The sequence below is a fragment of the Mixophyes fleayi genome, chromosome 2 (assembly GCF_038048845.1).
Source record: "Mixophyes fleayi isolate aMixFle1 chromosome 2, aMixFle1.hap1, whole genome shotgun sequence".
Classification (NCBI taxonomy): Eukaryota; Metazoa; Chordata; class Amphibia; order Anura; family Limnodynastidae; genus Mixophyes; species Mixophyes fleayi.
Window position 1 is genome coordinate 301,464,974 of NC_134403.1, and position 27,751 is coordinate 301,492,724.

The 27,751-nt window shown below is 35.2% G+C and overlaps 1 protein-coding gene across 3 annotated transcripts in view; it reads left to right on the forward strand.

Moving 5' to 3' along the window:
- Positions 1 to 27,751, forward strand: part of NLGN4X (neuroligin 4 X-linked) — a 285,144-nt gene that overhangs the window by 213,650 nt on the left and 43,743 nt on the right. For all 3 annotated transcript variants that reach the window (XM_075196474.1, XM_075196475.1, XM_075196476.1), the window contains one exon: positions 24,223 to 24,408. In XM_075196474.1, coding sequence (XP_075052575.1) covers positions 24,223 to 24,408 — 186 coding nt within the window. The remainder of the gene's footprint in view (positions 1 to 24,222; positions 24,409 to 27,751) is intronic.

Here is a 27,751-nt window from a genome sequence, read left to right on the forward strand (position 1 = left end):
TGAGAAAATACAAAGTGCCATCCATTTCTTTTTCTCCATGTACCATGTATTAAAAGTGACAATTTGTCATAGAGAATGCAGATTTCTTTCATCAAACAAACTAAACTGCTTAAATGGGCAGGACTGCGTTGACAGCTATCTACCCATGCTTAAGCACTTCTAAGTGGAATGTAGTTACATCCTTTTTTCCATATTTTTATTTCAGTATGGATTGTTGTCTATCATAATATAGAACTGCAAATTGGGTTATTAGTTAGGTGGTATAAAATTGAAACTTCTTCATTTTTTATTTTAATGAAAAAATGATTGTCAAATAAAAATATAGATTTTAAGCTTCTTGTTTTAAAGAGCTATCTAAGCCACCAGATACCCCTTTAGAAAATAATTGTTCACGCAGCTTAGTCTGGAAAAGCTGGTAAGGTTTCAAAAGGGTAGTGTAAGGGCAGCCAGCACCTTGTTGGAAATATGCTGTTATCCTTATAATTAAATGGTGCCTTCCCTAAAAACATTTTATTGACACTTTAATTGATTTTTTCTTCAACTTAACAATGGCAGTAGTGAAGGATATCAAGATAAAAACCAAACTTAAATTTTATGTGGACTCATATTAGGACAACTCGTGTCTGTGGCTGCCGACCGCTCTTGAACACTACTTTTTAAAACCATTTTGCTGTTAATTATTATTTCAGTTATTGTTTATTGTTATTTCAGTACATTTTTCTTGATAGCTTCTCTGTCTGTGAAATAAGCACACAGTGGTTAATACCAGAAAGTTACACAAAGTAAACATAAAATTTGGTTCATGCCCCGTATTATCTGCATCCTATCTAATCCAGAAATGTTAACTTGCTATTAACCTACAGTCTTTGAAAAAATTAATTACCAAGGCAAAATAATTAGACAAAGCAATGCACAGTAAAGATATATATCCAAGTAAAGCATGAAGGTTTGGAATTTGTATGGTTACACATTTTATTAACATTATATTTTCTGTGCTTAATAAATTTACATGTAAACAAGCTTGATTTATTTATGCAACAAAAAGTACAGAGGCTTATTTTTTTCTACTGGATGTAACAATAATAAAATCAAGCAAACTTAATTCAGCGTTCATATTAAAATCGTTCAAAAGAAAGAAACTCACACACACACACACAAAAACCCCACAATAATACACAATATTTCATGCCTGAATGTGCAAGAGAATTGATTTGGATCACTTATGAAAAACCTGTTCAAAACTGAGAATGCTGAAGCTCATCATTCAAATCCATTCATTTTACTCACAAGGGACTCGTGACAGACAAAACTAATCTAGAACAATCTCTCTGCTAGCATTTGCCGCTGAAATGAGGGCATTGCAAGGAACAAATTGTGCCATCAGCAGCTGTTTTTTTTAATAGTTAAAATTGTAAACATGTTACATGCAGTTGTTAAATATGGGTTATATATCTATACTCTGATCAAGCAGTAGGAGAGTTCAATTAAAGGAGGAACAGAAAATTGCAATGAATGTTAAATTGAAATGTAGTCTTTACATTTCCCAGTCTATTAAAAAAACAAAAAGAAAAAAAAAACTTACAGCTGGGTTTATCAACAAAGCCAGAAATTCAAACCAAGTAGAATTCCAGCTTATAATAATACTAAACCCTCAACCACCTCAATAAATCATATATAGCTTTTATGTTTCTGCTTTTTAAAACTCTAATTTACTTAAATATCATTTTTTTCTTAGGAAGGTAACAATAAAATAAACCTCTAGATAATCACATTTTTATAACATTCAAGGATACTGAAACTTGCACTTTACGCTACAATGAGATGAAATTTGATTATATTACACTTTATCTTTTTTTATTTTTAACGTCATTTTTAGTGATATAGTCTAGCACAGAGAAATTGATGTCTCCTCTAAATCGTGAAAAGATGTGTCTCTTTTTTATCCAGTATTTCCAATATTTTTTACAATATCTACCAGTTCCCACTTTTCATGTTTGCATGCATATTTTGAAGCATACTTGCTTACTCTCAAGGAATGTCCAGGAGACTCTTGAGTTTAAGGGAGCTCAACGAGGCTCCTGGGAAAGTAATTTACTTTTCCTGATCCGGCCTCTCCAATTATGCATTTCTGTCATTGAGCAGTAGGGAGAGGGGCCAGGGTGGTGTGAAATAAGAGATATTCACTGACCCCCGTGTTTTGGTTTTAGTTTTGGATCTGGATTAACTTTGTGTTTTGATTTTGGTTTTGGCAAAACCGCCCTCATGTGTTTTGGTTTTGGCTTTGGATCCTGATTTTTTCCAAAATCTTTATTTTTTTTGCTAAAATTACATAATTTGGCTCTTTTTCATCACTACATTATTATTAACCTCAACAACATTAATTTTCAATTATTTCCAGTCAATTTTTGTCAAGTGACAAGAATACTGCTACCCTTCCTGTTTCTGTATGAGCAATGACACTGAGCAATGGCACTGGAGAGTGACAAGAACACTGTTTCCCCTGTTTCTGTGTGAGCAATGGCGCTAGATCTCCTGGGGAGGGAGGTACTTATGAAATTCAAAACCCGCAAGATCCAACAACGCAACAATGACGTTTTGCCTCAATTCAGATCCGAGGATGTGCGAAAGTAATGAGCCAGCTCGCGAGCCTACTCGGATCCACTAAGTTCGGGTGGGCTCGGTTTTCTGAAAGCCGAGCCCGAGCATTTCTACGTGAAATGCATTATTGCACACCCCTCACTTCCCCTTTGGACCTTCCCTTCAGGGCAAAAAATAGGTAAGTGTGTTTTGAAGCTGATACAAAATAGCTGGCATCATTTATTTCAGTAGGTCATCTGCTCCTCATGCTGCATGCTTGATTTAGAAAAAAATATACACATTTTGTCAGCCACCAAGTTGCTGTATCTACATCTGCATAAATATAATATAAGGTATATATTGTATGAAACCTGTTGGAGTGACCCTCACTTATTGCTGGTAAAAGTAGTGGAAGCAGAGTTTGATGATTACTTAAGAATACAACCAACACATTGTCCTGTGCTACATATCCCCTTTGTCTACCATGCTCGTTTCAAAGGTTTTCCTAAGACAGGCCCACAAACCAAAATCTAAGGATGAAATTGGCACCTTGACATGCCATCTTATATCAGGATATCCTGAGCAATTCATTCTTCCCACATGATTTATTGGACATGCAAGTTGATTCTTTGATTACCTCTTGCTGCAGACTTTATGATTTTAATTGAGGAAGACTATTTAAGCACAATTATCAAAGTATCAATCAAACTTGTATTTAGATTAATATCAAGAATTATATTCAGTAGATGACAAGTACACTTTAACTTCACACATTATTGTATTCTATCATCATCTGCTGCTAGCCCAAGATGTCTCAAGTATTGAAGTGTACAACCCTTGGCCAATTCAAATCGACAGAATGTTCACAGTTGCACAATGAGTATACTGATCATGTGGGAGGCAGCCACCTGTCTTCCATGATTATGTTAGTAATGACACAGCTACTTTGTACATGACCAGTGTTGAAATGTTAGATGGTGAAGAGGAAGCCACACCCTGAAATAGATAACTGAAGGAGCAGGATCCCCTGACAACACAGCACAGTAATGTGAGGCTCCATTTGCACTGATTGTATCAGGATCTAATTCAACTGATATATGTTGTTATTAAAAGGTGCAGAGTGAAGTACAATAAAGTTCCTTTGCTTTTACTACATTATGATTCCAGTGCACAAAACAATCAGAGAGAATCCCTTCATTGCTAAATGGAAAAGCAGCTGAGCTGTGATATGGAAAATAATGACTTAAACACCTTTCACACAGAGGCATGGACCAGGGATTAACCCAGGTCATGTGTCAGTGTGAATGGGGTGACCCGGGCCATGAGTCCTGGAAGGTGTTCTTGGGTTATTCATCCCTGGTTCAGCAGATGATTTTGAGGAGCTCAATTTGACAATACAGGGGTTATTCCTGGGTTCATGCCTTTGTGTGAAAGGGGTATTAAGGGTTGCAACACAGGTTGAAACCATGTTCCTTATCCTGTGTCTGACCTGGGATTTTGGTGTGAAAGGGGTAATAGAAATCAATCTAGGGCTGATGTTGAGCTGAGCCTATGACCATTTGCATAACGTAAATTGCAAACATTGGTACTGCACATGTTAAACAAAAAAATCTACATGTCTAGGACTATATGTGGATTTCATACTTGTATATTGTTATTCTTTGAGAGAATACAGAAGAACAGTGGACTGTCATGAAAATGTTGCTGGAAACATACACGTATAAGTTCATTCCTATGGGAAATAAATGTAAAATAATTAAGTCTAAACCAATGTGGCTAAATAAAAAGTTAAGGGAAGAAATGCAAAGGAAGAAACGTGCATTTAAATTGTTTAAGTCTGAAGGGTCTGAGGAGTCCTTCCATAGGTACAAGAAATGTATTAAAACATGCAAAATGGAAATTAGATTTGCTAAATTAGAAAATGAAAAACAAGTTGCAAAAGAAAGTAATACAAACCCCAAAAAGTTTTTAATGTATATAAATGGCAAAAGGATTAAAAAAAGATAATATTGGACCCCTAAGCAGTGAGATGGGTGAATTGATAAATGATAAAAAGGAAAAGGCAGAGGTAATAAACACTTTATTTTCTTCAGTATTTACTAAAGAGGAACAAATGGTAGGAATAATACATAAAAACGGAAATGAAACTGTACCATTAATTTATACTTGGCTGACAAAGGAAAAAGTCCAAAGGCGACTGAAGAATATTAAGATAAATAAAGCTCCAGGTCCAGATGGCATACACCCAAGGGTTCTTATTGAGCTAAACTAAGAAATAGCTAGACTGCTTTTCTTAATTTTCAGAGATTCAATCTCATCAGGCTCAGTACCAAGGGACTGGCAAATAGCAGATGTGGTGCTGTTGTTTAAAAAGGGGGCGAGATCACAACCAGAGAATTAAAGACCTGTAAGCCTAACACACTGATAGTGGGGAACCTATTGGAAGGTATATTAAGGGATAGTATTCAGGACTACTTGGTGCGCAATAAGATTATTAGTGGGAATTAGCATGGATTTGTGAGGGATAGGTCTAATTCATTTTTACAAGGAAGTTAGTGGGAACTTAGACCAGGGCAACACAGTAGATATGGTCTACTTAAATTTTGCAAAGGCCTTTGATACAGTGCCACACAAGAGGTTGGTTTACAAAATAAGGGAACTGGGTCTAGGAAATAACATATGTACTTGGATCGAAAACTGATTGGAGAATAGGGAACAGAGAGATGTGATAAATGGAACATATTTTAATTGGTTACAAGTTTTAAGCGGAGTACCTCAAGGTTCCATGCTGGGGCCACTCCTTTTCAATATATTTATTAATGACCTTAGTGACGGTTTGAAGAGTAAAGTTTTCCATTTTTACAGATGACACTAAACTCTGTAAGGTAATAAAATCAGAGCAAGATGTAGCTTCTCTACAGGCGGACTTAAATAAACTGAAGGATTTGGCGGCCAAATGAAATATAAGGTTTAACATAGATAAATGTAAGGTTATGCATTTAGGGATCAAAAACAAGCACGCAATCTATAAATTAAATGGGATTAATTTAGGAGAAACTATAATGGAAAAGGATTTGGGAGTGCTTGTAGACAGTAGTCTAAGCAATAGTGCTCAATGTCTAGCAGCAGCTGCAATGGCAAATAAAGTATTGGCATGCATAAAAGGGGCTTAGATGCAAGGCAAGACAGTGTAATTTTGCCACTATATAAATCCTTGGTAAGATCTCATCTTGAATAAGGAGAACAGATCTGTGCACCAGGAACTAGAAAGGGTTCAGAGAAGGGCGACAAAATTGATAAAAGGTATGAAGTCATTAAGTTATGAGGAAGTGTTAGCCAGTTTAGGCATGTTTACTTTAGAAAAGATGTGTCTAAGAGGAGATATGATTACTATGTACAAATACATTGAGGGTCAATACAGAGAACTTTCATGGGAACAATTCTACCCCAAGCACTATACACAGGACACGCGGTCACGCCCTAAGGTTAGAGGATAGGACGTTTCACAACCAGCAAAGGAAGGGTTCTTTACAGTAAGGGCAGTCAAGATACAGAATTCATTGCTAGGGAAGGATGTGATGGCACATTCAATAGATTTGTTTAAGAAAGTGTTAGACAAATTTTTAGCGGAAAAGTGTATCCAGGGATATGACCGTTAATTAAAATGAAGGATAGTAGTGGATATAGGGAAAAAATAGGACTGCAATATTCAGCCTGGAGGGATTTTTCCAGATTGAAACAGATTGGTGGTTGTTTAATCTGGATCAATTTCAATTAATAGTGAGGGATCGCAGGAGATCCAAAATAGGTTGAACTTGATGAACTGGTGTCTTTTTTCAACCTCATCAACTATATTACTATGTTACTATGTAAGGAACGGGGCGGGAAGGAGCATGCAAAATCAAACTGAGTACAGTAAGGACATATTCGCATAATAGAAAATTGAGGCAGTCCTGCATGGAGTCACATATATGCCTGTCACTAGCCTATCAAATACACGCTGATAATAATTATAGTCACTAGACATCATCATCTTCATCATAAGTGGCTGATTGCAAATTCACTTATGAAGCTGTTAGTGCTTTTTTATTCATTGAGTATATATTATATAATTTTATGACACCTTTTAAAAATAATTTTTTGCTACTTTCATTTGTACATGAGATGGACGATTATACTTGATGTATTATAGGGGTCTTTTAATTCAAATCTAATAGTGAATGCATTTGTAATTATTAAAACAAATGTTAACAAACTTTTCTTGTGCTTATGACCTGATTGGGTGACAGAATATTTAGTTGTAAGTACCCCCGAAGTAAACATGGCACATAAGCTACTGGTGCAGGATTGGATGTATCTTGGGATGCCTTTGACCTGGGCCCAAATACAGTATTACATGCAGCATTTAGGACTTATTTTTAGGACTCAATGTGTCCAACTCAACATCCGTCCTTGTGTGTCCAAAAGTAAGGTTCTACATGGGGAAGTTTCCATGTGCCTAATTATAGAATCAGAACACTAGTGAGCTCTCCCAGATCTCCATAAAATCAGATTACTGTGTACAAGATGATTGGCCAGAAAAAACATTTGATTAAATTATAAATAATGACTGGAAATACAGAAGCATAGTTTACATATGTTTGATTACACAAGCTTCCCAGTTCACTGTTCATGACCTAATTATAAATGTGGTTTACCTCATGAACACAGTTAAAATACATAATGATCATATCACATCATGTACATAGTTAACCCCTTTCTGCTCCCCTCACACCGATGAAGGAAGATTGTTTTGTCAAAAGCACCTCTGTGTGAAACAAATTTCTTATGTCCAACTTGTTTAGTGTAACTAAAGATTAGTGAGGCTCAGAAAAAGTGACTTACTATGCTAAAGATGCACCTGTGCCCATGTAATATAACCCACATTCTGTTTTTTTAAAACCTTTATTACATTTATTAAAATCATTGATTGCATAATTAACAAGTCATGTTACAGACCTAGGAAAATTCTAAAAGAGCATCGTCATTCACACAAAATTATTCAAGTGTTCTAAAACAATTAGAATGTGTTAGTGAAGAAAATCATATAATTATAAGTGTAGACATATATTAGAGTTGAAAAAATTAAATCAGTAGAATGTGGTAATTCTTTTCAATGACAGCAACAGCTCTATCTTTTAATTAGAAGGTAAAAAAGGCACTTTTTAGTTTTCCTATGTTTAAAACCAACCAACCAAATTTTAAAATACATTTATTGAGCATAAAATAATCATAAATCACAATAGTCCACCCTAATATTCAAGACAAACACTATTGTTGTTAAAAATCAGGCACCATTTGTTATGATCAGGAGGTGCACACCCTGGATAAATTTCATCAATCACTACAAAAATAAAATGGAATCCAATTATGGCAGCGTTACATAAAGACAAAGTTTGGACTCAACAACTCTGGGACTCTCAGTCTAAATTCCATTTCCAATTGGAAATTCAATCCATACAACTTGTGCATGAGATCTTGCTCCATATTGTAACAGTCCGTGTTACCAATGGACAGATGTAGCTTTCACCTGCCGCTCTCCATAGCTTATGCTCCTCACAAACGGTTTCTCATATTGCTGGCATGTGACAGCTTGCATGGCCAATGGACAGCAGCAGAATTTACTTGCAGCTCCCCATGGCTTTCACTCTTCACAAATATTTATTTATCTTGCCGGCATAATGTTTCCCATTTGTAAAAAGAAAAAAGTTAGGAAGAGGTTTAAATTTATGTCAGTGATGCTCAAGGGCATAGAAATGCATCTCAAGGCTATTAATACGCATTTTTTGCTAAGGCTGGAACTGTTTATTGTTCATATCCTCCACATGAGGAGGACAAGTAGACATTACCTGGTAACATCAACCAAAGGAAAGTAGAAGGCTAGATCAACTAAGTTCCACATCTTATCAAGTGGCTAAGAGGCTAAATATTAGAGAATTTTACTCACAAGAGTTTTGCAGGTTAATAAACTGAAGAAGGGGGAAAACACATACTAGCTCTACAGCTGCTCAGTGATAGAATGTAATATCAGATCTGTCAAGCTGACATCACCGCTTTGCAATAGGCACAATTAGATTTTCTGTGTAATACAGGGGTGATACACAATATTACAACTTAACATATTAATGCCAAAATGTATATATACTATTGGGTCCAAGTGAACCACTGCATATCTCCAGTATTACTGACATACATTTAGCTAAACAAATATCCTACATTTTTAATTAAATTGTTGTTTTCCATGCTCTATTGAGACATTACTTTTTCAGTTAAAATATTTATCAAACTTGTTAATATGGGCCAGCTTGAATAGAAATCAATAATTAATTATAAATGAACACCTAAAGAAATGAGGTCTAATGCAGATAGCATGACAAGTACTGAAAGTTTACATTTTAATTGGATTCCTGAGGCTCATTACAGTTGTCTAGTTAAATAAGTAAACACGTTATTGGTAAAAATATATATTTTCCCATTTCTGCTGTATTTTATGAAAAATTCTAGTGCAAATTATACTGGATTTTTTTTTAAATAGTTTGCTCTGTTCCAGCCTCTCTTATATATAGTTTTGCATTTTTGGATTGTGTCTACTAAATACAAGGCTATAAATAGGACAAAGTGGAATATTCAAACTAAAGATCTGATGCAGAATGAGTACTATGCCAGTTTTCATAGTGAATGTTGCATAAAATTGGTTTGCACATGCCCAGAAAAATGGCTGCACAAATATGCAGATTTGCATGATTCTGGCACATGCTTGCTCAATTCTGGAATAGAAAAGAGTGTTCTCACATTGTCCAAGTACATAAGGGTGTGTTCCTACAATTGCAAGCAGATGCAGACCGGGACACCAATGCATATACGCCTGTCCATGCTGTATTATCTGCGGGTGGTCATGGAAATGTGCAATAGCAGATATATGATGATGACAATAGCAAACTGCGTGTTTAAGACATTTAAAAAAATGTTAGAGAGGTTTTTGAAGTTTTTCATATGCCCAATGAGTTACAGTTTTATCCCTATGAAACTGGCACACGATTTCATTGCTTCCCCCAACCCAATGATTTCCCTGGAACCATGAGTTTTATTTCAGTTCTGAATGTTTACCTTTATTTTATATAAAAAAAAAACAACAAAAAACAGATTTCTTCCTACCATTCAAACCCAACTGGAAAGCTTGGTGTCATATTTTACTTTGTACTATAATTTTTCCCATACACAGCCTTCCTTCAAACCCTAATTCTTTGTCCTATATATACTGTACATTAAACATGCGTCTATTTGCCCTAACTATTTCGGGATTGCACTGGACAACTAGTATCCTTGTGCAGCTCAAAGCGGCAGAACTACTGCAAATGCAGCGGATTAGTGGCTATGAAACCTGGAGGTGCACCCACAGGAGGAAAGACTGCAACAACCCCAACCAACTTTTGTATAGTTCCACCTCTGGCAACACACATCGGGGCTCATGTAGAGTTGGAAATGAATTTATTTTTTGCATAAGTACACATTTCTGTTCTGTATATTTCCCTATCCAGATTTTGGAGCATCTTACACAAACAACTTCTTTTGCCTGACGAGGTGGCAAGAGGGAGAGAAGGGGTGGGTAATTGTATGTCGAGTGCAGTGGTCACGTGTGCAACGGTGGTGTATTTCTGATTCAGCAATATGCAACAATGCTGAATACTTTTTAGCAGTACAGTAAGGGCATGTTCCTGCAATTGCACACAGAAGGTACTTAAATCATTAACAATGCAGCTATAGTACATGAAGCTGTGGCCATCCATTCCCATTGCTTAATTAATATTTCCATTTTGACTATTGCAGAGAAGAAGATTCCTATTTCATTTTTCAAGAGAAAAACATATTCTTGTACTTTAAGTATTTCTATTTTGTATTTGTTTTGCACGTATTTACATTTTATGTGTAACATGCAACTTTCACATTTATTAATAGCACTGTCCAGATACTAGTATCTCATGTGTTTTTGACACTTGATTACATTATGATATTGTGTACAAATAGTGTATTGCAATTTTTTCACTACTAGCTCTGCCCAGCACATCTCTATGCTATCTCTGCCATATCATGAGAAGAAAGTATAACTACTTGTTACTCCTGAAGTATATCTGGCACAAAAGATAGTGTTGTACTGCTCGCTGCATGTTGAGATGTGGCTGACTGAACATATGCACATAAATGTATCTTTTCCTACATGCGTTTGGGAAGAAAATGCATTCAGCAGTGTATGAGTCCCATAGCGTGCAGCCTGAAAGCACAATTACCACCCTTGACCTCACTTGCAAAGTATACTGGATACACAGGGAAAACACCTTGGTTTTGAACCAATGTGCTTACATGGCCTGTACTGGCCACTTCATAGTTCTCACTCTGGAGAGATGTCTTCTCAAACAAAAAGTGTATCTAGATTTGTAGGAGGAGGAAAGAGAGGTGCACTATGTAAAATTGAGACATGAAATTCAAACCTTCTACCACTTTAGACAAACAAATGCCTAATTTATGGTTTGAATTAATCATTTGATTGAAGGACATTGTTATTGCCTTGTGTGTTTTAAGTGTATCTTTTTACATTAGATAAAATAAGCCTAGAAATCCGATTATTAGCCAAAGTTCAACTGAAATATACAAAACGCACCCTGATAAAGAAAAATAAAGGATAATGCTAAACATTTTAGGAAAATTTGCAAGAGTTATAGTAGTTTGCTATTGGTCCAGTATTTTCATGGAAAGATAAAACAATGGTAAATTTTGTAAATAGTTTGATAGTGATGTAATATTGGTACTTAACAGAGGTGGTGATTGAGGTAGATATTTACTGACCCTGGGGAGTAGATGAATCCATGAGTTGTAATATATGGGTTCACATGGATTTCTTTCATATAATTAGTCATTGTGTTATCCATTGAGTATATCACCATTGTTGTTTAAATATCAGATATGAAATACATTCATTATGATGTGTTATGTTGCATGAATACTGTCGACTACAGATAGCTACAAACTTCAGTAATCCCAGTATCCAACTATGAAGGAATATAGTGAAGACAGGTTTTGATGTCCATCTGGTTACAATATGTTGTTCATCATGGGTCTCATTTAGAGTTAGATGCAAATACTGCAAAAAGGTTTAAATTTGACTTAGACAAATCATGTTGGGATTAAAGGGATGCAGACTGTTTTTTGCATCCTTTATCATGTAATACACAAATACTGGGCGGTTTAATTTAATGTTGTAATGTAGCGCGGAGCTAGTGCACAGCACTCTCAAACTTTAAAGCTATTTGCACATTTTAAATTCACTTATGCGATGCAACATTGTTATGCCTACTGTAGGTGCAAAATAGTACCTTGTAGCTGCATTTAATTCTAACTCTAAATTATACCCAATATGTATTCCTCTAACAATATGTTTAATTTTATATGCGCAACAAGACATGTTACATTTATGTATTAACTTAATGGGTGTAATTATTTGCAATAAGTAGATTGAATGTAATTGTATATTAACCTAAGATCAGAGATCAGAATGTCAGTCTTGAGAAAGCACCAGGTGACTAGTCAGGGAAACAGCACAACAAAGGTCATATAAGGATTTTAATTGCAGTGAGTGTTTAAAGTGTTGCTGTAATCTCTCTGGATTAAAATAAATTGCTTGGAGAATAGAGTGCTCAGATGCTTTTTTATATTGAAAAAAATGTGACTAAGTCTTAAGGGACTATCACGAGCACAAATTTGAATGTAGAGAAATTGACATGGATGGGGCATTCTGATTCTTCTTATAAAAGGAGCTGTCAAAAAGTCATGATTCTGAAACATTCTGTTTTTAATTTATCTTGGCAAATCCCTTAGCAATAATATTTGTCCCTCACATCAGTCCCTGCCCCTTTGGCGCTTACAATCTAAATTCCCTCACACACACACACCCACACCCACAGTCTAGGGTCAATTTGACATCCAATTAACCTACTAGTATGTTTTTGGAGTGTTGGAAGAAACCAGGGTACATGGAGGAAACCCACGCAAACATGAGGAGAACATGCAAACTCCACACAGATACATGCATTTTTATGTGTTTCTTTTTTCTTACTGATATTTATGGGTTTCTAATCTGATGATACTTATATTCATGATAAGCTATTAAGTAATTCCCTTGGGATATATACCGTCTTGAAGCAAGCTCTCTGCTCTCTCCTGGTAATAATCCAAAGCTATGTTTTCCATTACATGAAAAGAAGATTAATCAGTTTTAATGAAGATCTGGAGATAGTAAAACTGTACAAACAGAAACATTGACATTAGACACCCAGCTCAGCATCCATCCTCATTTGGTTAAAGGAGAGACGTGATGCAAGAAGTTTTGAACAATTTATATTATTGGTCTCTCAAACCCAGATAATCTAGCATTGTTTTTTTTCTGGTGATAAATGCAGGGCTTCCATCAAACATTTTGAAACTCCTTACCAGTGAGCCAGGGAAATTGTTTAATAAACATTCTAGAGGTAATTTATGGTGGGCAAAACTAACCAGTTTGGTGACATCACATACCTATTTTTGTGCAAGTTTACATCAAATGTGTATGGCTTTGCTAAATAAAAATGTCAAGATGGTCGCAGTTTCTGGGCATTATCAATCAAAACAAAAAACAATAGAATATCTGTGTAAAACAAGGGTGTTGGCTCATAATCTTCAAAGATGAAGTTATTTTCTACCACTGTAGCACTGCAGAAATCCAGCTCTGGTAATAGACCAGGATTAGGTTAATCTCTACTGTAACTGCAGTGGTAGAAAAGAACTTTACACAGATAATCTTTTTTTGATTATTATATTTTATATGTGTTTGTAATCTATTTTGGGGATGAAATATATATATTTAAACAATACTATAAAATATATTCTTGAGCTACAGTGAATCATATACTATTTATTGCTGATGGTCCATACACCAGAGACTGGAGACTATCCTAGAGATCAAATTTCAATCTGATACATTTATTGATTGAACTTAGGGGCATATTATTCTAAAAAGTACTTCACCATCTGTTTTACTTTTTACACCCAAACTAATAAATAGCAATCAACAAGTTAAAGAAGGTCTCATCCCTGTTCCAAAGAGGGAGTGAAAAATAGATTTGCATGATTTAATATGTTTTATTATGTTACTACTTAATATGAACTATTAATTTATGTAGTTTAAACTTTGTGACTGTTGTTAGATACACTGTATATCTTGAACATCTAGCTTAGAGATCCCAAATCAGTGTATGGTATCGAAACTTACTTTATTTCCTTTTATTTATCAAATAAACATGGGAATACTAGTATTAAATTTGTACTCCTGGCACCAATTTGCACTAAGATAAGCATTGCAAATGGTGTGCAATTCTTGTTTGGAGACCAGCAGCTATTCAGAAAAGTATGATAATTACTCTTTTTCAGTTATTTGCCCAAATTTAATTTGGTAAATGAATAATGTTAAAACCTTTCCTCTGTTGAACCAACTATTATGCATGTCAATCTTCAAGTAGAAAGCTAATTTACACCACATTTCCTGCAGTTGGTTTTATAGTTCATTAATTGTATATCTTCCCCATGTCTTGTTTGTGCCTATTTGACCTTTACAATGCACTCATTTCATATTTGACATTACAAAATTATAAACAAGTTGGTAATAGTGTAGGGGGTGGCAGTAGTACAAAAATACAAGGACAATCCAAATACATGGGGTACTATTATTATTGAGAAACACACCCTTCCTTTTAACTGCCCAACTTTTTAAACAAATACATTTGAAATGTGTTATTTTCCGCTATTGTGTTACTTTCCAGAAACAACTATGCTTTCTAGTTATAGGTTATAAAGAAGCCAATTATAATTTGCAAACTCTTCTAAAAAAAATAAGATATGATTTGTGTTTGTTAAATACAGAAAATTAACGTTTAACGTTATTTAAAAATAACTAACGTTTTGTGTCAGAAAGTCTTTAAGCAGCAGAAGGGTTAATGGAGAGCAATTTGCACCTTCCAGATGCTCTTCAGAGAAGTGCATTTCTAGATGCACTTTGTCCAGTCTAAATTGAAAAAAATGGAAAACAAAAGCATTAACCATACAAAAGTATCACGTCTTGACATGTGACACTTTTGCTATTATGTTTAATTTAAGCCATATACATGGCTATATAGAAAAGTATTTTAGGAGCAAAATGCAAATGTTTTATTAAAGGAAAAGGGTTGGTATAGTAGCACAAGTTTATATTTGGAAGAGAGAACATTAAAACTTTTGCGTAATGCAGATCTTTTGACTTTTTTACTTCATTTTTAAATGACGCAATGGGCTATCCTGAAGAACCTCCACTGATCTAGTCTAAACCCTGCTAATGCTGAATGAGCTTAATTTTACCTACTTCATAACCTCTGCACAAATGATTAAAACATGGGTGGCTGAAACTAACAAGACAAAAAACAGCAATACAACCCTTTCTAACTCCATGAATTCTGCAGAATGAATAGCTTATGTTTATTTCCTAATGCCTATTAACAAGAAATGTATTACTAAGTCAGGTGCACTTAAAACTGCAATGACTCCCAAAGTGCTTATTCTACAACCCATTATTTATAGGGGAGAATTCAATTCCCCCCAGATTAACGCAGCGTTAATCCTACTACTGTTATTATGGTAAATTTAACCCAGCTCTGAGAGCTGCAAGCTCACTATTACCGCAATAACGGTAGTAGTTTGCAAGCAGCGTTACTTTTTACAGCAGCGCAACCAATTGAATTCCCCCCATAGTCTATTAGACACATTACTGGGGCTAGCCCACAATTTATTAGAATGATCTAATCTGCCCCTACCGGGCTAGCTTTTCCCATCATGAGAATTCTATTCCTCTAACAAAGGATACATTCTTAACATGCTAACCCATGTGTGTTACTATAATGTTTGATCCAAATGTGTAAAAAGAGATTCCTGTCAACAATAAAGAAGAAGATTTTCCGATGTGCCTCTCTCTATTTCTAACAGTACATCGTCTTGGGTAGTTTGTCCAAATCAACTGTATTGTTATACAATAAAATAACTACATTTAACTATGCATAATGACCTGTTATAGATATATGTGTTACTTATTCTTCAATTATTAAGATTTCATAGTCACTTTTTTCCTACAGCACAAGGCATTTATGTAGTGAGTCTGGCATTGACACGTTTCTAATGAAAGGGAATTCTAAATAAAATGACTGCACTCTGTGTTAAGAGTTAAAGCACGTCACTTCTTAGATAGCAATGATGTGAAAATAATAACAATAAGAACATCAGTGTTTGACAAGTAGATTTAGATATGGGACCAGATCATTGCTAATTACATAATTTTGCCCTCCCCCACATCATTTCACTGCATGAGGCAGGGCCAAGATGACACAAATTGAGGTGCACCGTCTACCTATGCACCTGCAATTATGAAGCAAGCAAGTATGTATTATCTATGCCTCTTGGAATTTTAAATTTTAATTTTAAAAATGTGTATTTCTGTTTTTCCAACTCAAGTTACTAACCAAAGCTCATTAAATAAAAATGAAAAGAAAATATCAGATTTTTACACACAGGTTATGTTATGGGTCTAAAATTAGTGATATAAATAGAGATGGGCGGGTCCGGTTCCCCGAGAACCGAACCCAACCCAACTTTGGGTATCCGAGTACCGAGCTGAGCAGCTCGGTACTCTCCCGCCCGTTCCGAATCCAAATCGAGGCCGAACGTCATCGTGACGTTGTCGGATCTTGGGGCTCGGTTCTCGCGATACTTCAACATTATAAATACACGCCTCCACAGCAATCCATCGCCATTTGACAGAGGGAGAGAGCAGGGTGTAGTCACAGGCTGATTAGAGCAGGGACAGAGAATCCAATATTCTTCTTGCAATTGCTCTAACAAAAATCGCTAGAGAAGAGAGGAGGATAGAGGTTTATTATTTTTTGTTAATATTTGGCACTCCCCAGTGCTTTTGGGGTGTCCCCCATAATTGTGCATAAATATTTCTGGCTGTCAAAAGTCAGATCTGTCAGCAGTATCTACCAACTAATTGTTAGCACTCCTCAGTGCTTTTGGGGTGTCCCCCATAATTGTGCATAAATATTTCTGGCTGTCAAAAGTCATATCTGTCAGCAGTATCTACCAACTAATTGTTAGCACTCCTCAGTGCTTTTGGGGTGTCCCCCATAATTGTGCATAAATATTTCTGGCTGTCAAAAGTCATATCTGTCAGCAGTATCTACCAACTAATTGTTAGCACTCCTCAGTGCTTTTGGGGTGTCCCCCATAATTGTGCATAAATATTTCTGGCTGTCAAAAGTCATATCTGTCAGCAGTATCTACCAACTAATTGTTAGCACTCCTCAGTGCTTTTGGGGTATCCCCCATAATTGTGCATAAATATTTCTGGCTGTCAAAAGTCATATCTGTCAGCAGTATCTACCAACTAATTGTTAGCACTCCTCAGTGCTTTTGGGGTGTCCCCCATAATTGTGCATAAATATTTCTGCCTGTCAAAAGTCATATCTGTCAGCAGTATCTACCAACTAATTGTTAGGACTCCCCAGTGCTTTTGGGGTGTCCCCCATAATTGTGCATAAATATTTCTGGCTGTCAAAAGTCATATCTGTCAGCAGTATCTACCAACTAATTGTTAGCACTCCCAAGTGCTTTTGGGGTGTCCTCCCTAATTGTGCATAAATATTTCTGGCTGTCAAAGTCATATCTGTCAGCAGTATCTACCAACTAATTGTTAGGACTCCCCAGTGCTTTTGGGGTGTCCCCCATAATTGTGCATAAATATTTCTGGCTGTCAAAAGTCATATCTGTCAGCAGCATCTTACCAAATAATTTTTACCACTACAAGTGCTTTGCGCTCAGAATGGATTCAAAGCAGTCCACATATGATCAGAATGAGCAACCAGGTTCTGTCACCAGTCCTGATGTTAGTGTTCCCAGTACGTCATCTGGCCAAGGCGATGTCAAACAACAGAGTGTTTCCAAATCAGTGCAAAAAACAAAACCCCAAAAAAATTTACTGTGTTGAAGCGAAAAAAAAGTGTTACTGAGCAAAAGTTAAGTGGCGATAAAAAAAAAATTGCCAACATGCCATTCTACACATGCAGTGGCAAAGCGAGAATGAGGCCTTCACCTTTGGCTATTAGTGGCAGATCCAAAAATGTTACCGACCCTACAAGTGGTGCACAACTACTGTTACGCGTCAAAGCCAAGCTGCAAGATAACAGTAAAGCATTGGAGAATAATGTTTGCTCTGAATCAGAAATGACACCGATCCCTGTGGAGAGTCCATCCAACAGTGGTATGTCTAATTGTGAGCATTCTGTTAGTGTACCCATAAAGAAGGGCCCTTTCAGCAGTTCTGCTGATGTGTACCTGAACAGCCCGAGTGTAGCCGCTGATACACAAATTGAGGATGCCACTTTGGAAATAGAAGAGGATGAGGGGGAGATTTATGGAGGTGACGAGGGCGCTAAGGAGGATGTTGATGATAATGATGCAGACAGATACCAAATTGCCTTTCTCAATTTCTATTTATATTCTAGATTATACAACAGCTGAATAGTTTTCTATTTTATTCCTAGTGGAGAGGGAATCTGATGTAGACAGATACCAAACTGCCTTTGTCCATTTCTTTCTATATTCAAATTTCTAGTTCTACAATCTATGCAGGCTGCTTTTTTTATATTCAACTACAAGTGGAGGGCAGGGGGGGGCTTAGATAGCCACCAAAGTACCGTGGTCCATTTAATTCTACTTTCTAGCTCCACAGTCTGTGTAGGCTGCTTTTTTAATATTCAACTACAAGTGTAGGGTCTAATATACACCCAAAGATGATGGCTACATTGCCAATAATCAAAGATGGAGGAGGTAAACAACCAGGTTTGACTGTATAATTTTCAGACAAGTGTTCGCATTAAGGATGGCCTACCAGGGATTCAACTGTTTTTTCATAATTTATTAGCTTTAGAATTACCTCACTTATCTAAGAAACTGGTGGAGCACTAAATTAGGTTATTTTAGACCCAAAAAATTGTATCTTTTTCAAAAATAGCAAAACAAAACCAAACAAAACCAAAACACGCAAGGGCGGTTTGGCAAAACCAAAACCAAAACACGAAGGTAATCCAGATCCAAAACCGAATACAAAACCAAAACACTGGGGTCAGTGACCATCTCTAGATATAAAGGTAATTTTACAACTGATACATTAAAACAAAAAACAATATCTTATTTAACAAATACAAACAAATGTTAGCTGAAACCTAATTTAAAAGGGAAACATCATTAATTATCTCTGCACCATATATCAGCAACTTATAAATGGCTATTAAGCATAATGCATCCCCACAATCACTGGATTCTTCTGTCAATAACAGTCAGTGGTTCTAGACCAAGATTCATTTCATTTAGTGTCTGGTCTCAGAAACAGTTTGTACAGCATTAAAATTGAGCACTTTATGTTTCTAATGTGGAGCTCATGTCACTACTGCATTAGAATGCGGGTTCTTGAGATATTTGGCAGGCTAGTAATAAGCAGTGGAGACGTGAATCAGGTCTCTTCTACCAGCTTGCACTAATAGATTGAAACAAACAGGATCAAATAGTAGCTGTCTTTATAGCTACTGTTAATTCCAGTTTACTTTGGATCTATAGGTACTAGCAATAGGGAAGACCAAATAGAGTGTCTTGTGACTCCTGAAAAGTCTCCCTTTTTAAAAATAAATAAATAAAAATAATGTAAAACTAGTAAAAATATAATATTAAATTTGTCCCTATATAAGTATATGTTTTAATAGATAATAATAATAATATTTTATATTCTTTGAAAACTAGCCAATTAAGAATGGGGTAAATATAGCCAGCTTTTTCATAACTTTTGGTGTAATCTCAAAATAATACTATTGTTTTGTGTTTAAAAATGTGGCTATGTTTCAATGTATTCACATATATCCGCAAGAAACTGTCATAAAAGGCCATGTGGCATCCAATCGATTAAGTCAATCTTGTAATACAGGATAAAAGAATAAAAACGCACTTACAGAATAATGGCAGTATAGCACATGTAGTACATAATCAGTTCCTCCAGCAAACAGCAGTAGTACCCGGGTACTTTACAGCAATAATTGTATTCCCATTACTTCATTTTAATAGCAAATGATATGTTCAACAGACTTAAACAGGGAACTTTTTTTTCATTTATTAAAAATTGTCTAGTTGGACTGGGAGCGCTCTGGATATGCACGAATTGCATTAACAATTGTGTGACTATGAAAAGTTTTGTGTGTCGCATCCTGAACTGGTGGTCCTGCTTTTTCACATTATTCAGGATTTTAAAGGTGGATCATGAAATATTAAGGACTACAAATTGCACATTTGTAAAACATTAGGTTCAATAAATAAAAAAAACAGTTTTTATTCCTATTTTCAGGTCAAATACATGTTTCCATGTATATTACAACTAAATCAAATATAAATATATTCAAATATCCTACCAATAGAAAGTTATCACCGGCCCTAAAAATCAATATATAATTCACTTGGGCAGAAAAAAATAAAAAAGAAATGATCACCATTGAACATAATGCCCCCCTATTAGCACCCCCCTTCCCACTAGATCTATTGGAACAGAATCAAAAGCTGCAAATTGCCTTCTTTATGCACAAAACTGCAGAATAAGCTACACAAACATAACATGTGTACATATGATAACACGTTTCACATTTAATTCATAACTGGAAAAATGCATCTAAATAAATTTTTCATAACTTACTGCTTCCATATAGGTAATTTTTTAAATAAATGAATAAAATATAAGCTATTAGGTAGATCACGTAAATCGTACAGTCGATTTACCGGTGTTTGGTTTGATATTCGGCTGAAAAACCTGTAGTGTGTACTCAGCCTAAATCAAGTTGTGCATTTTACATTTCCACCATGCAGTACAAATAGTTTTTTCCAGGTGCATATTTTTCAGCTAGTTGTTGGATTTGCTCCTAACTCTAATTCAGCATGTCTGCATCTACAGTCTGCTCTTGTAAGTATTCTCTGTGAAAAAATAAATACATAGTTCACCTATATCCCTTCCTAATACTCCCTTTCTTGCCTACATAATGGATCAGTACGCTATTTATTATTAACATTAGTTAGATACTACACAAGCAGTTAATATACAGTTTTGTCCATTTAAAAGAATACACAGCCTAAGTGAAAACATAATATTTTTTCCATTAAAAACAAAAAACTGCAGTTATTGACTTTATATATTAATCATCCTGCCGTTTTAAAGGTCAGAATATTCACTCTTTAGTCAGCAGGTAATGTTTGCTATTTAATAAGAACCATAATTTACAAGATGTACTTTTACCCAATGTTATAATACAAAAAAGTACATAATTAATTAGGTGCAGTAATGTTTCGGAGGACATGAAAGTACAAAATGTGTTTAATGGCAAAATCCCACACAATGACTGCACTAAACCTTTCATTAATTTGGTAGAAGCGTGGAGGATATCAACTGTACATTGGATTAAAAAAATATTATCCTTAAATTCAGTTTCCAAAGTAAATAAGAACAACTTGTGAATCCTGCAAAAAGCATGATTAAAAGAGAATAAACACAGTTGTAGAGTATCCATTGTAATCACTGTTTATCACTTTTCATAATAGAACATATGTGAGATTATATTCAATGCTCACCCCGAAGTGTCACTTGTTTAGTAAACTGTCCCTGTTATAAGTATAGAGAGATGAGCAGCAGGATGTGATACCATGTAAAACCTAGTTTACTAAGAGGGCACCTTATTGGAAAAAATAATAATTTTCTTACAATTTACACAGCTTTAATTTTATATGTAATGCAAGCACTGAAGATGCTTACATTACTTTATCAAAATAGTTGTATTATGATTAGAGGGCATAGGGAAGTAGTATTATTTGCTTGCACTGAGCAAACGTGACAGTTACTTCTGTTTGCCTATATTGTTATATTATGTGCATCTTCTTTCAGTTATCATATTGCTTTAAATAAAATGAATCACTACAGATAAGCAAAGCTGTGTGAAGGCAGTGTGAACCAAGGGGAAATTATTAATCAACTGTTAAAAGCATTTCTATCATTACATTGTATTGTGCTTATGCTCGATACTTAAGAGCACCCAAAAATTATTTTCACCTAATTGTGTGAAGTACAAAGGGATGCTTATGCTAGATTTATGTACATGGCTGGCGGAACGGGGTAAGCAAGCTGGGGGGGTCCAAGCCTGAGAGGCACTCCTCCCCTCCTGCCATCTCCTGCTTCTCCACCAGCCCCCCCAAAAAAAACCAAAAAACACTCATCTGATGGGCCGGCACCGCCATCCCCTAAAGGGAGATATAAAGTATAAAAAAGAAGCATAAAGGGAACAATATGAAAGAGGGAAGACATATAGGGGAGAAAAACAGCTTGAAGGGCACAGAGTGGTGATTAAGGTGCAGGATAATAATGATGGCACTATGGAACAGTGTGATAAAGGGGAAACTGATGAAGGGGAAACTGTGATGGAGGAGCAAAGCGTGATGGAGGGAACAGTGTAATTATGTGGCAGTGTGATGTTAAAAGGGGCACAATGTGATGTTGAATGGGGGCACAGTGTTATGATGAAGGGGCAGTGTGATGATAAAGATGTGCTGTGTGATGTTGAAGGGGTACAGTGTGATGTTGAATGGGGGCGCAGTTTAATGTTGAATGGGGGCACACTGTGATAAAAGAGGGGACACAGTGTGATGAACAAGGGGTCACTGTGATGAAGGAAGTGCCACAACCAAACAAATTTGCCAAAAATATAACATTTTATTACAAAGAATACATATTCATCATTTATATTATTCATATATCAATAAATGTTTGCTGTTTGATGTACTTATTTGTATTAGTCTCTTAATTAATGTTTATTATATGATTTGTAATAAAAGAAGCAAAGCATTATTGAATGAACAAATAATTTATGCAAATTTACTTTCTGCATCGGGGCATCAGATATGTTAGCATCAGCCCTGTTTATGTAATCTCTTTATGCAAGCTATGGATAAACATAGATGTTTGTGTGTATCTTCCTTGCCTCAGTGATATCATACTACCTTCCAAATAATGTCATTGTCCCCAGAGAACACCACAAGCTGTGGGGATATGAGAGGATATAGCACATACATTTGATAAGGATTTTTAGAGGCGTTACTAAGTTAGTAAAACATTTGCAGAAGCTACATAATAGTGGAACAATTTTATTTTTTAATATTCATAACACAATTACATAAAAAAAAATAAAAAAAAATATTATGCACTGTATGCATAATTATTTTGTCACGTAATTATATAGATATATAGCTAGTAAATTAATTATATATATATTGTTTTTGCTTTTTGGTGGTTTTAAATAAATAATATAACCATAGTATATCTATGCTTTAATAATGAGCAATTGTTCACACTTAATGGAAAATTAGGACATTTAAGCTTTGAAGAAACTGGTTATTTGAAATGATAGTAAAGGTTTTAGCTGCACACCACTGGAGTATCATTTTAGCATTTCTCAATATGGGATCTTCTCTATCCTGTTTTATTTGCAACATAATTTGATAGCTGAGTAATTTGTCTCTTTTGTCGTTATCGCTTTTCTGGACTATAGAGTAGGTCAGAAAGTGATAGGTCTTCCCAAACTTTCTCCACTTATCTTAACATACACTTCTCTACCTCTATGGGGAAAAGTGACCACAGTCAAAAGACTACATACCAATTGCTGTACATTGTTTAATCATGTATAGAGGTGGTATGGTACTGATAAAGATGGTGAAAGGGTAATTAAATTTAACCTATGCTAGACTAAATATTATATTTCATAGAGAAGTGATATGAGCTGCATTGTCTCTCTCTTCACTTCAAAATATAATATAATAGTTTTTTGTTACCTTACCTCAACCACCTACAATGCTACCCCACAACCAAATCATCTATTTTCGAATGTTGCTGTGCAATAGGAGATGGTCAAACATTATAATTGTACACAACTGCTAGGAACGAGGAAGGATGGTTACTCTAAATTAATAATTATAATAATAAAAATATGCTAATAATTATATATGTTTTTCTGATTTGGTATTACAGCTGATTTCTACTATTTAGGTGGTCTTACACTGCATTATGGTAATGCAAAATATAAGTGTTGGTAAATGTTGGTCTGCATTTGTATTTTTAAACTAAATGACTGTAGAATAGTTTTATGTGCAAGGTAAAGTCCCAATGGGACTAATGGTTTACCCTGACTCTTTGGTTTTGTTCTTTTTTTGTGAGAATTTTTTATTTTTAGTGTTGGTAAGATTTTCAAAAAGCAATGTATCTCCCAAATAATTGACATTTAATGCATTCTGGATTCCTGCCTGTAAAAGACATTTCCTAAAACAATATAAAATCAGTAATTCTAAAATAGTTTTGATCTATACTTTCACTATAATATATACTGTTTATTATTATTGTTATTATTAATATTTGTATTATTTTATTTATAGGATTTTTAAGTACAGGGGATCAAGCGGCAAAAGGAAACTATGGATTACTTGACCAAATACAAGCTTTACGATGGATTGAAGAAAACATTGGAGCTTTTGGAGGAGATCCAAAACGAGTCACTATTTTTGGATCTGGGGCTGGAGCATCCTGTGTAAGCCTATTAACCTTATCCCACTATTCTGAAGGTAATAGTATTATGTTATTATGCTGCCATTCAAATTATCAGTCTCATCAGAAAGGTTTTATAACAATAAAATCAATAAACATGGGTAGCAACATAGATTGCCAATAGGAAAGTGTCTAAGTATTTCCATGAATTTATCTGTAATGTTTAAAGCAATGAATAACTACCTTTCCCTTATCAACAACCAAAGTAGTCAAATTATAATAACAATGACTTAAATATTAGTCCCCAGGATTACAAAAGAAATATGAAATAATCAGAAGGCAAAGGCACTGCAGGTCAGGGGCGGATCTAGAAATTTTTTCTACCCCGGGCGATATAGGGGGAACAATTTAGGCCCCACCCCCTTTCTAACTTCTAAGGCTGCCGGCGGCTGCACAGTATGTGCAGGTCCGTTCGGCAGTGATAATGTGCTGTCCCGCTGCTCTGATTGTGTTTAAAACACAATCAGAGTAGCCGGGCAGCACATTATCACTGCCGAACGGACCTGCACAGTGTCCAGCCGCCGGCAGCAAGCCCCTGCTAGGGTCGATCGCCCCCCCCCCCGTGGATCTGCCACTGCTACAGGTAGATCATTGTTGGTTGTTGGATGGGTAATTTTGTTACTCCTTGCCTTAATGTTGAAAAGATTCATAGACCTTCTGGGTTGCAGCTTGTGGGAAAGAAATTTTGGAAACAGTTAACGGATTTGGTGCTCAAGTTAGTTTTGTCTTAAAGATAGCAGCCAAATACAGGGAAAACTGCATGTAGCTTTTAACCAAAGAAATGTTTCATTTAAGTGTGAACAAGTGACAGATAATCAGTGGGTACTTGCTGCTGTATGAGGTAATATTACCATTAGTATTGACATCTAATATCCTGTCTGCAATAAAAAAAATTAAGGTCAAGGTGAAAGAATATCTACAGAGGGTAGAAGGAGGAGTTGAAACTTACATTGTTTACCTGTATCCAATAACAGTGATATATATATATATATATATATATATATATATATATATAACAAAAAAACAGCAAGGCGCCTCATAGTGTATTATTTGTGATATTCGGAATAGATAATATATAATTTATGCGTACTGGATCTTTTCTTGCCAGTAAACGTGTAGATTATAAATCCTTATTGCAAAAACTCCTGGTTGCAGATTACTTCGGTCTCACCATATAGAAAACAAGAATATATGTAGGAGAGCCAATATAGTGTAGTAGTTCAATTGAACACAATATCACACCTGGTGACGAAACAAGATAAGAGAGTAGGTGAACAGATCAACTCATAGCCACCAACAATCAGTGAACACAGAATTTCCACGGAGAAGATGCGTTTCCCAACTCTCAATGGTATTAAACGTACCAAGTATGAAAATAAATTTGTGGATTGTCCACAGTAAACACCATGTCAGCTCCATTCTTCTACATAGCAGTACTAGGTTAAACCCCTATGATATCATTATTAATACAAACTGCTTTATAAAAGAGCTACAAATAACATTTACAATTATATGCACAAACCATATCATTCTTTAAGTTGATTGACATTGCATTTACATTGTTATGCACTTGATCCAACAATTATCCAAAAGCTGTATCGTCATAGATTTTCTGTGAAAGGTGGATAAAACCTCCAATAGATTTTAATGGAAATAATTGTAGGAAGTCTTCTTTTTGCAAGAAAAAAAAAAAACCACAATCACAACTATGTCTTCAATATTTTCTAGTCTGCTCCTGAAACTTATAAATATATACAATTTACCAGTGGAGGAGCTACGTCTATTGAAATGGATGCAGTACTTCAGGGCAGGGAGGTGAGAGGGACCTGGAAACCTCCTAAGGCCCCTAATCTGTACTTCTGAGTGGGTGCTGTACCCTGCACATGTTCAAAAGACCACGCTTAGTAGAGCAGGACAGGGTCCTTGGAAGGGCAGACCAGCATCCCGGGCTCTTCCCTAAATTTTGCAATGGGGCCTGACAATATCATGTTTTGCTCCTGCTATAAATTATTTTGTGGATATCATAAATCGCTATTTTATATATCCCAGACTATATTTTAGGCTTTGTGTAGGAGTTTAGACAACATTCTCAGTTGTGTGCTTTTGGATTGCAAAGCTGTTTTATGGAACGTAAACTCTCTGTATCTTCAGTAATCTATATATAATGCATTCAGAAATTTACTTAGCTCTCATATTTAACAAGGAAAAAGGTAACCTAATCATTTTCTGTCTAATAGATGTGCATCATTGTTAGTGCAAAGGTCTTAATATAGTACTCTGAAGTAAATAATTAGGTAACAAGTTTCATCTACATATTTTAAAGGTCTTATCTTCCTTGTTTTTAATTTACAAGCTAATTATTGATGATGCTATATTTTATATATGTTCCTGTAGTCATTATCTAATGCCCTATTATGCAGATTTTCCTATATATGAACTTTAACAAGATTGTTGTGTGCATTTAATTAAATTTGATTTATAAAATATTGTATTAATTTGATTATAACATTTTTATTTTTAATTGGATTTATTTATAAGGTATGTTTTCCAAAATAAAATGTACAAAAATACAAACAAAGGTCACTGTTAAAATAAGCACATTCAGAAGTCTGCAGTAAACATTTTGTGTTATATGCATGTTCTAAATATTACATTACTAATTCCTTCTAAATCTAATAAATCTGCTTATAACTCAACCCTTAGTGTCTATGCATTCATATATGACAACACACAGGCAATATAAATATAATAAAATATATGCTCATTTCTCATGTCTTTTTTAGAATATAAATGGGACCTATATCATATATGTAATATTTATCAATTAAAGAAACTATGTACTATATTCTTTTTCTTTATTGCCAAATGATTTTTCTGCCATAGTAGCATAATTTCAATGTAATTGTAATAATGTCAATGGATGGCACCATTGGTTGAATTCTGAAAATTATATTTCCCATCTTGAAATTGCAACCTCCTGTCTGGCCTGCTAATGATAGGATTACCCCCTTGGCAATCAATCATGAATGCTGCTACAAGAGACATTTATACTTCCTATCCATGTATACTGTCCTATCTGTCAATTCCTTCTTTGGTTTCCCATAAACTTCAGAATATATATAGAATTTATGGTGCTTCATTACTCCGATCCCACCTATATTTCCCATCTCACCCATATAGATTCTCTCAGTTGCTGTCTGTGCTCCTCCAGGGACCTTCTAATTTCCTTCCCTTTCATGACCTTATCACATGTGTGACTGCAAGTCTTCTCCCAAGCACTTTTATTAAAATCTCTACCCTATGAGAGTCTCCTCAACTTAGAAAATCTTGAAATAGTTCCTGAAAACTCATTATTACTAT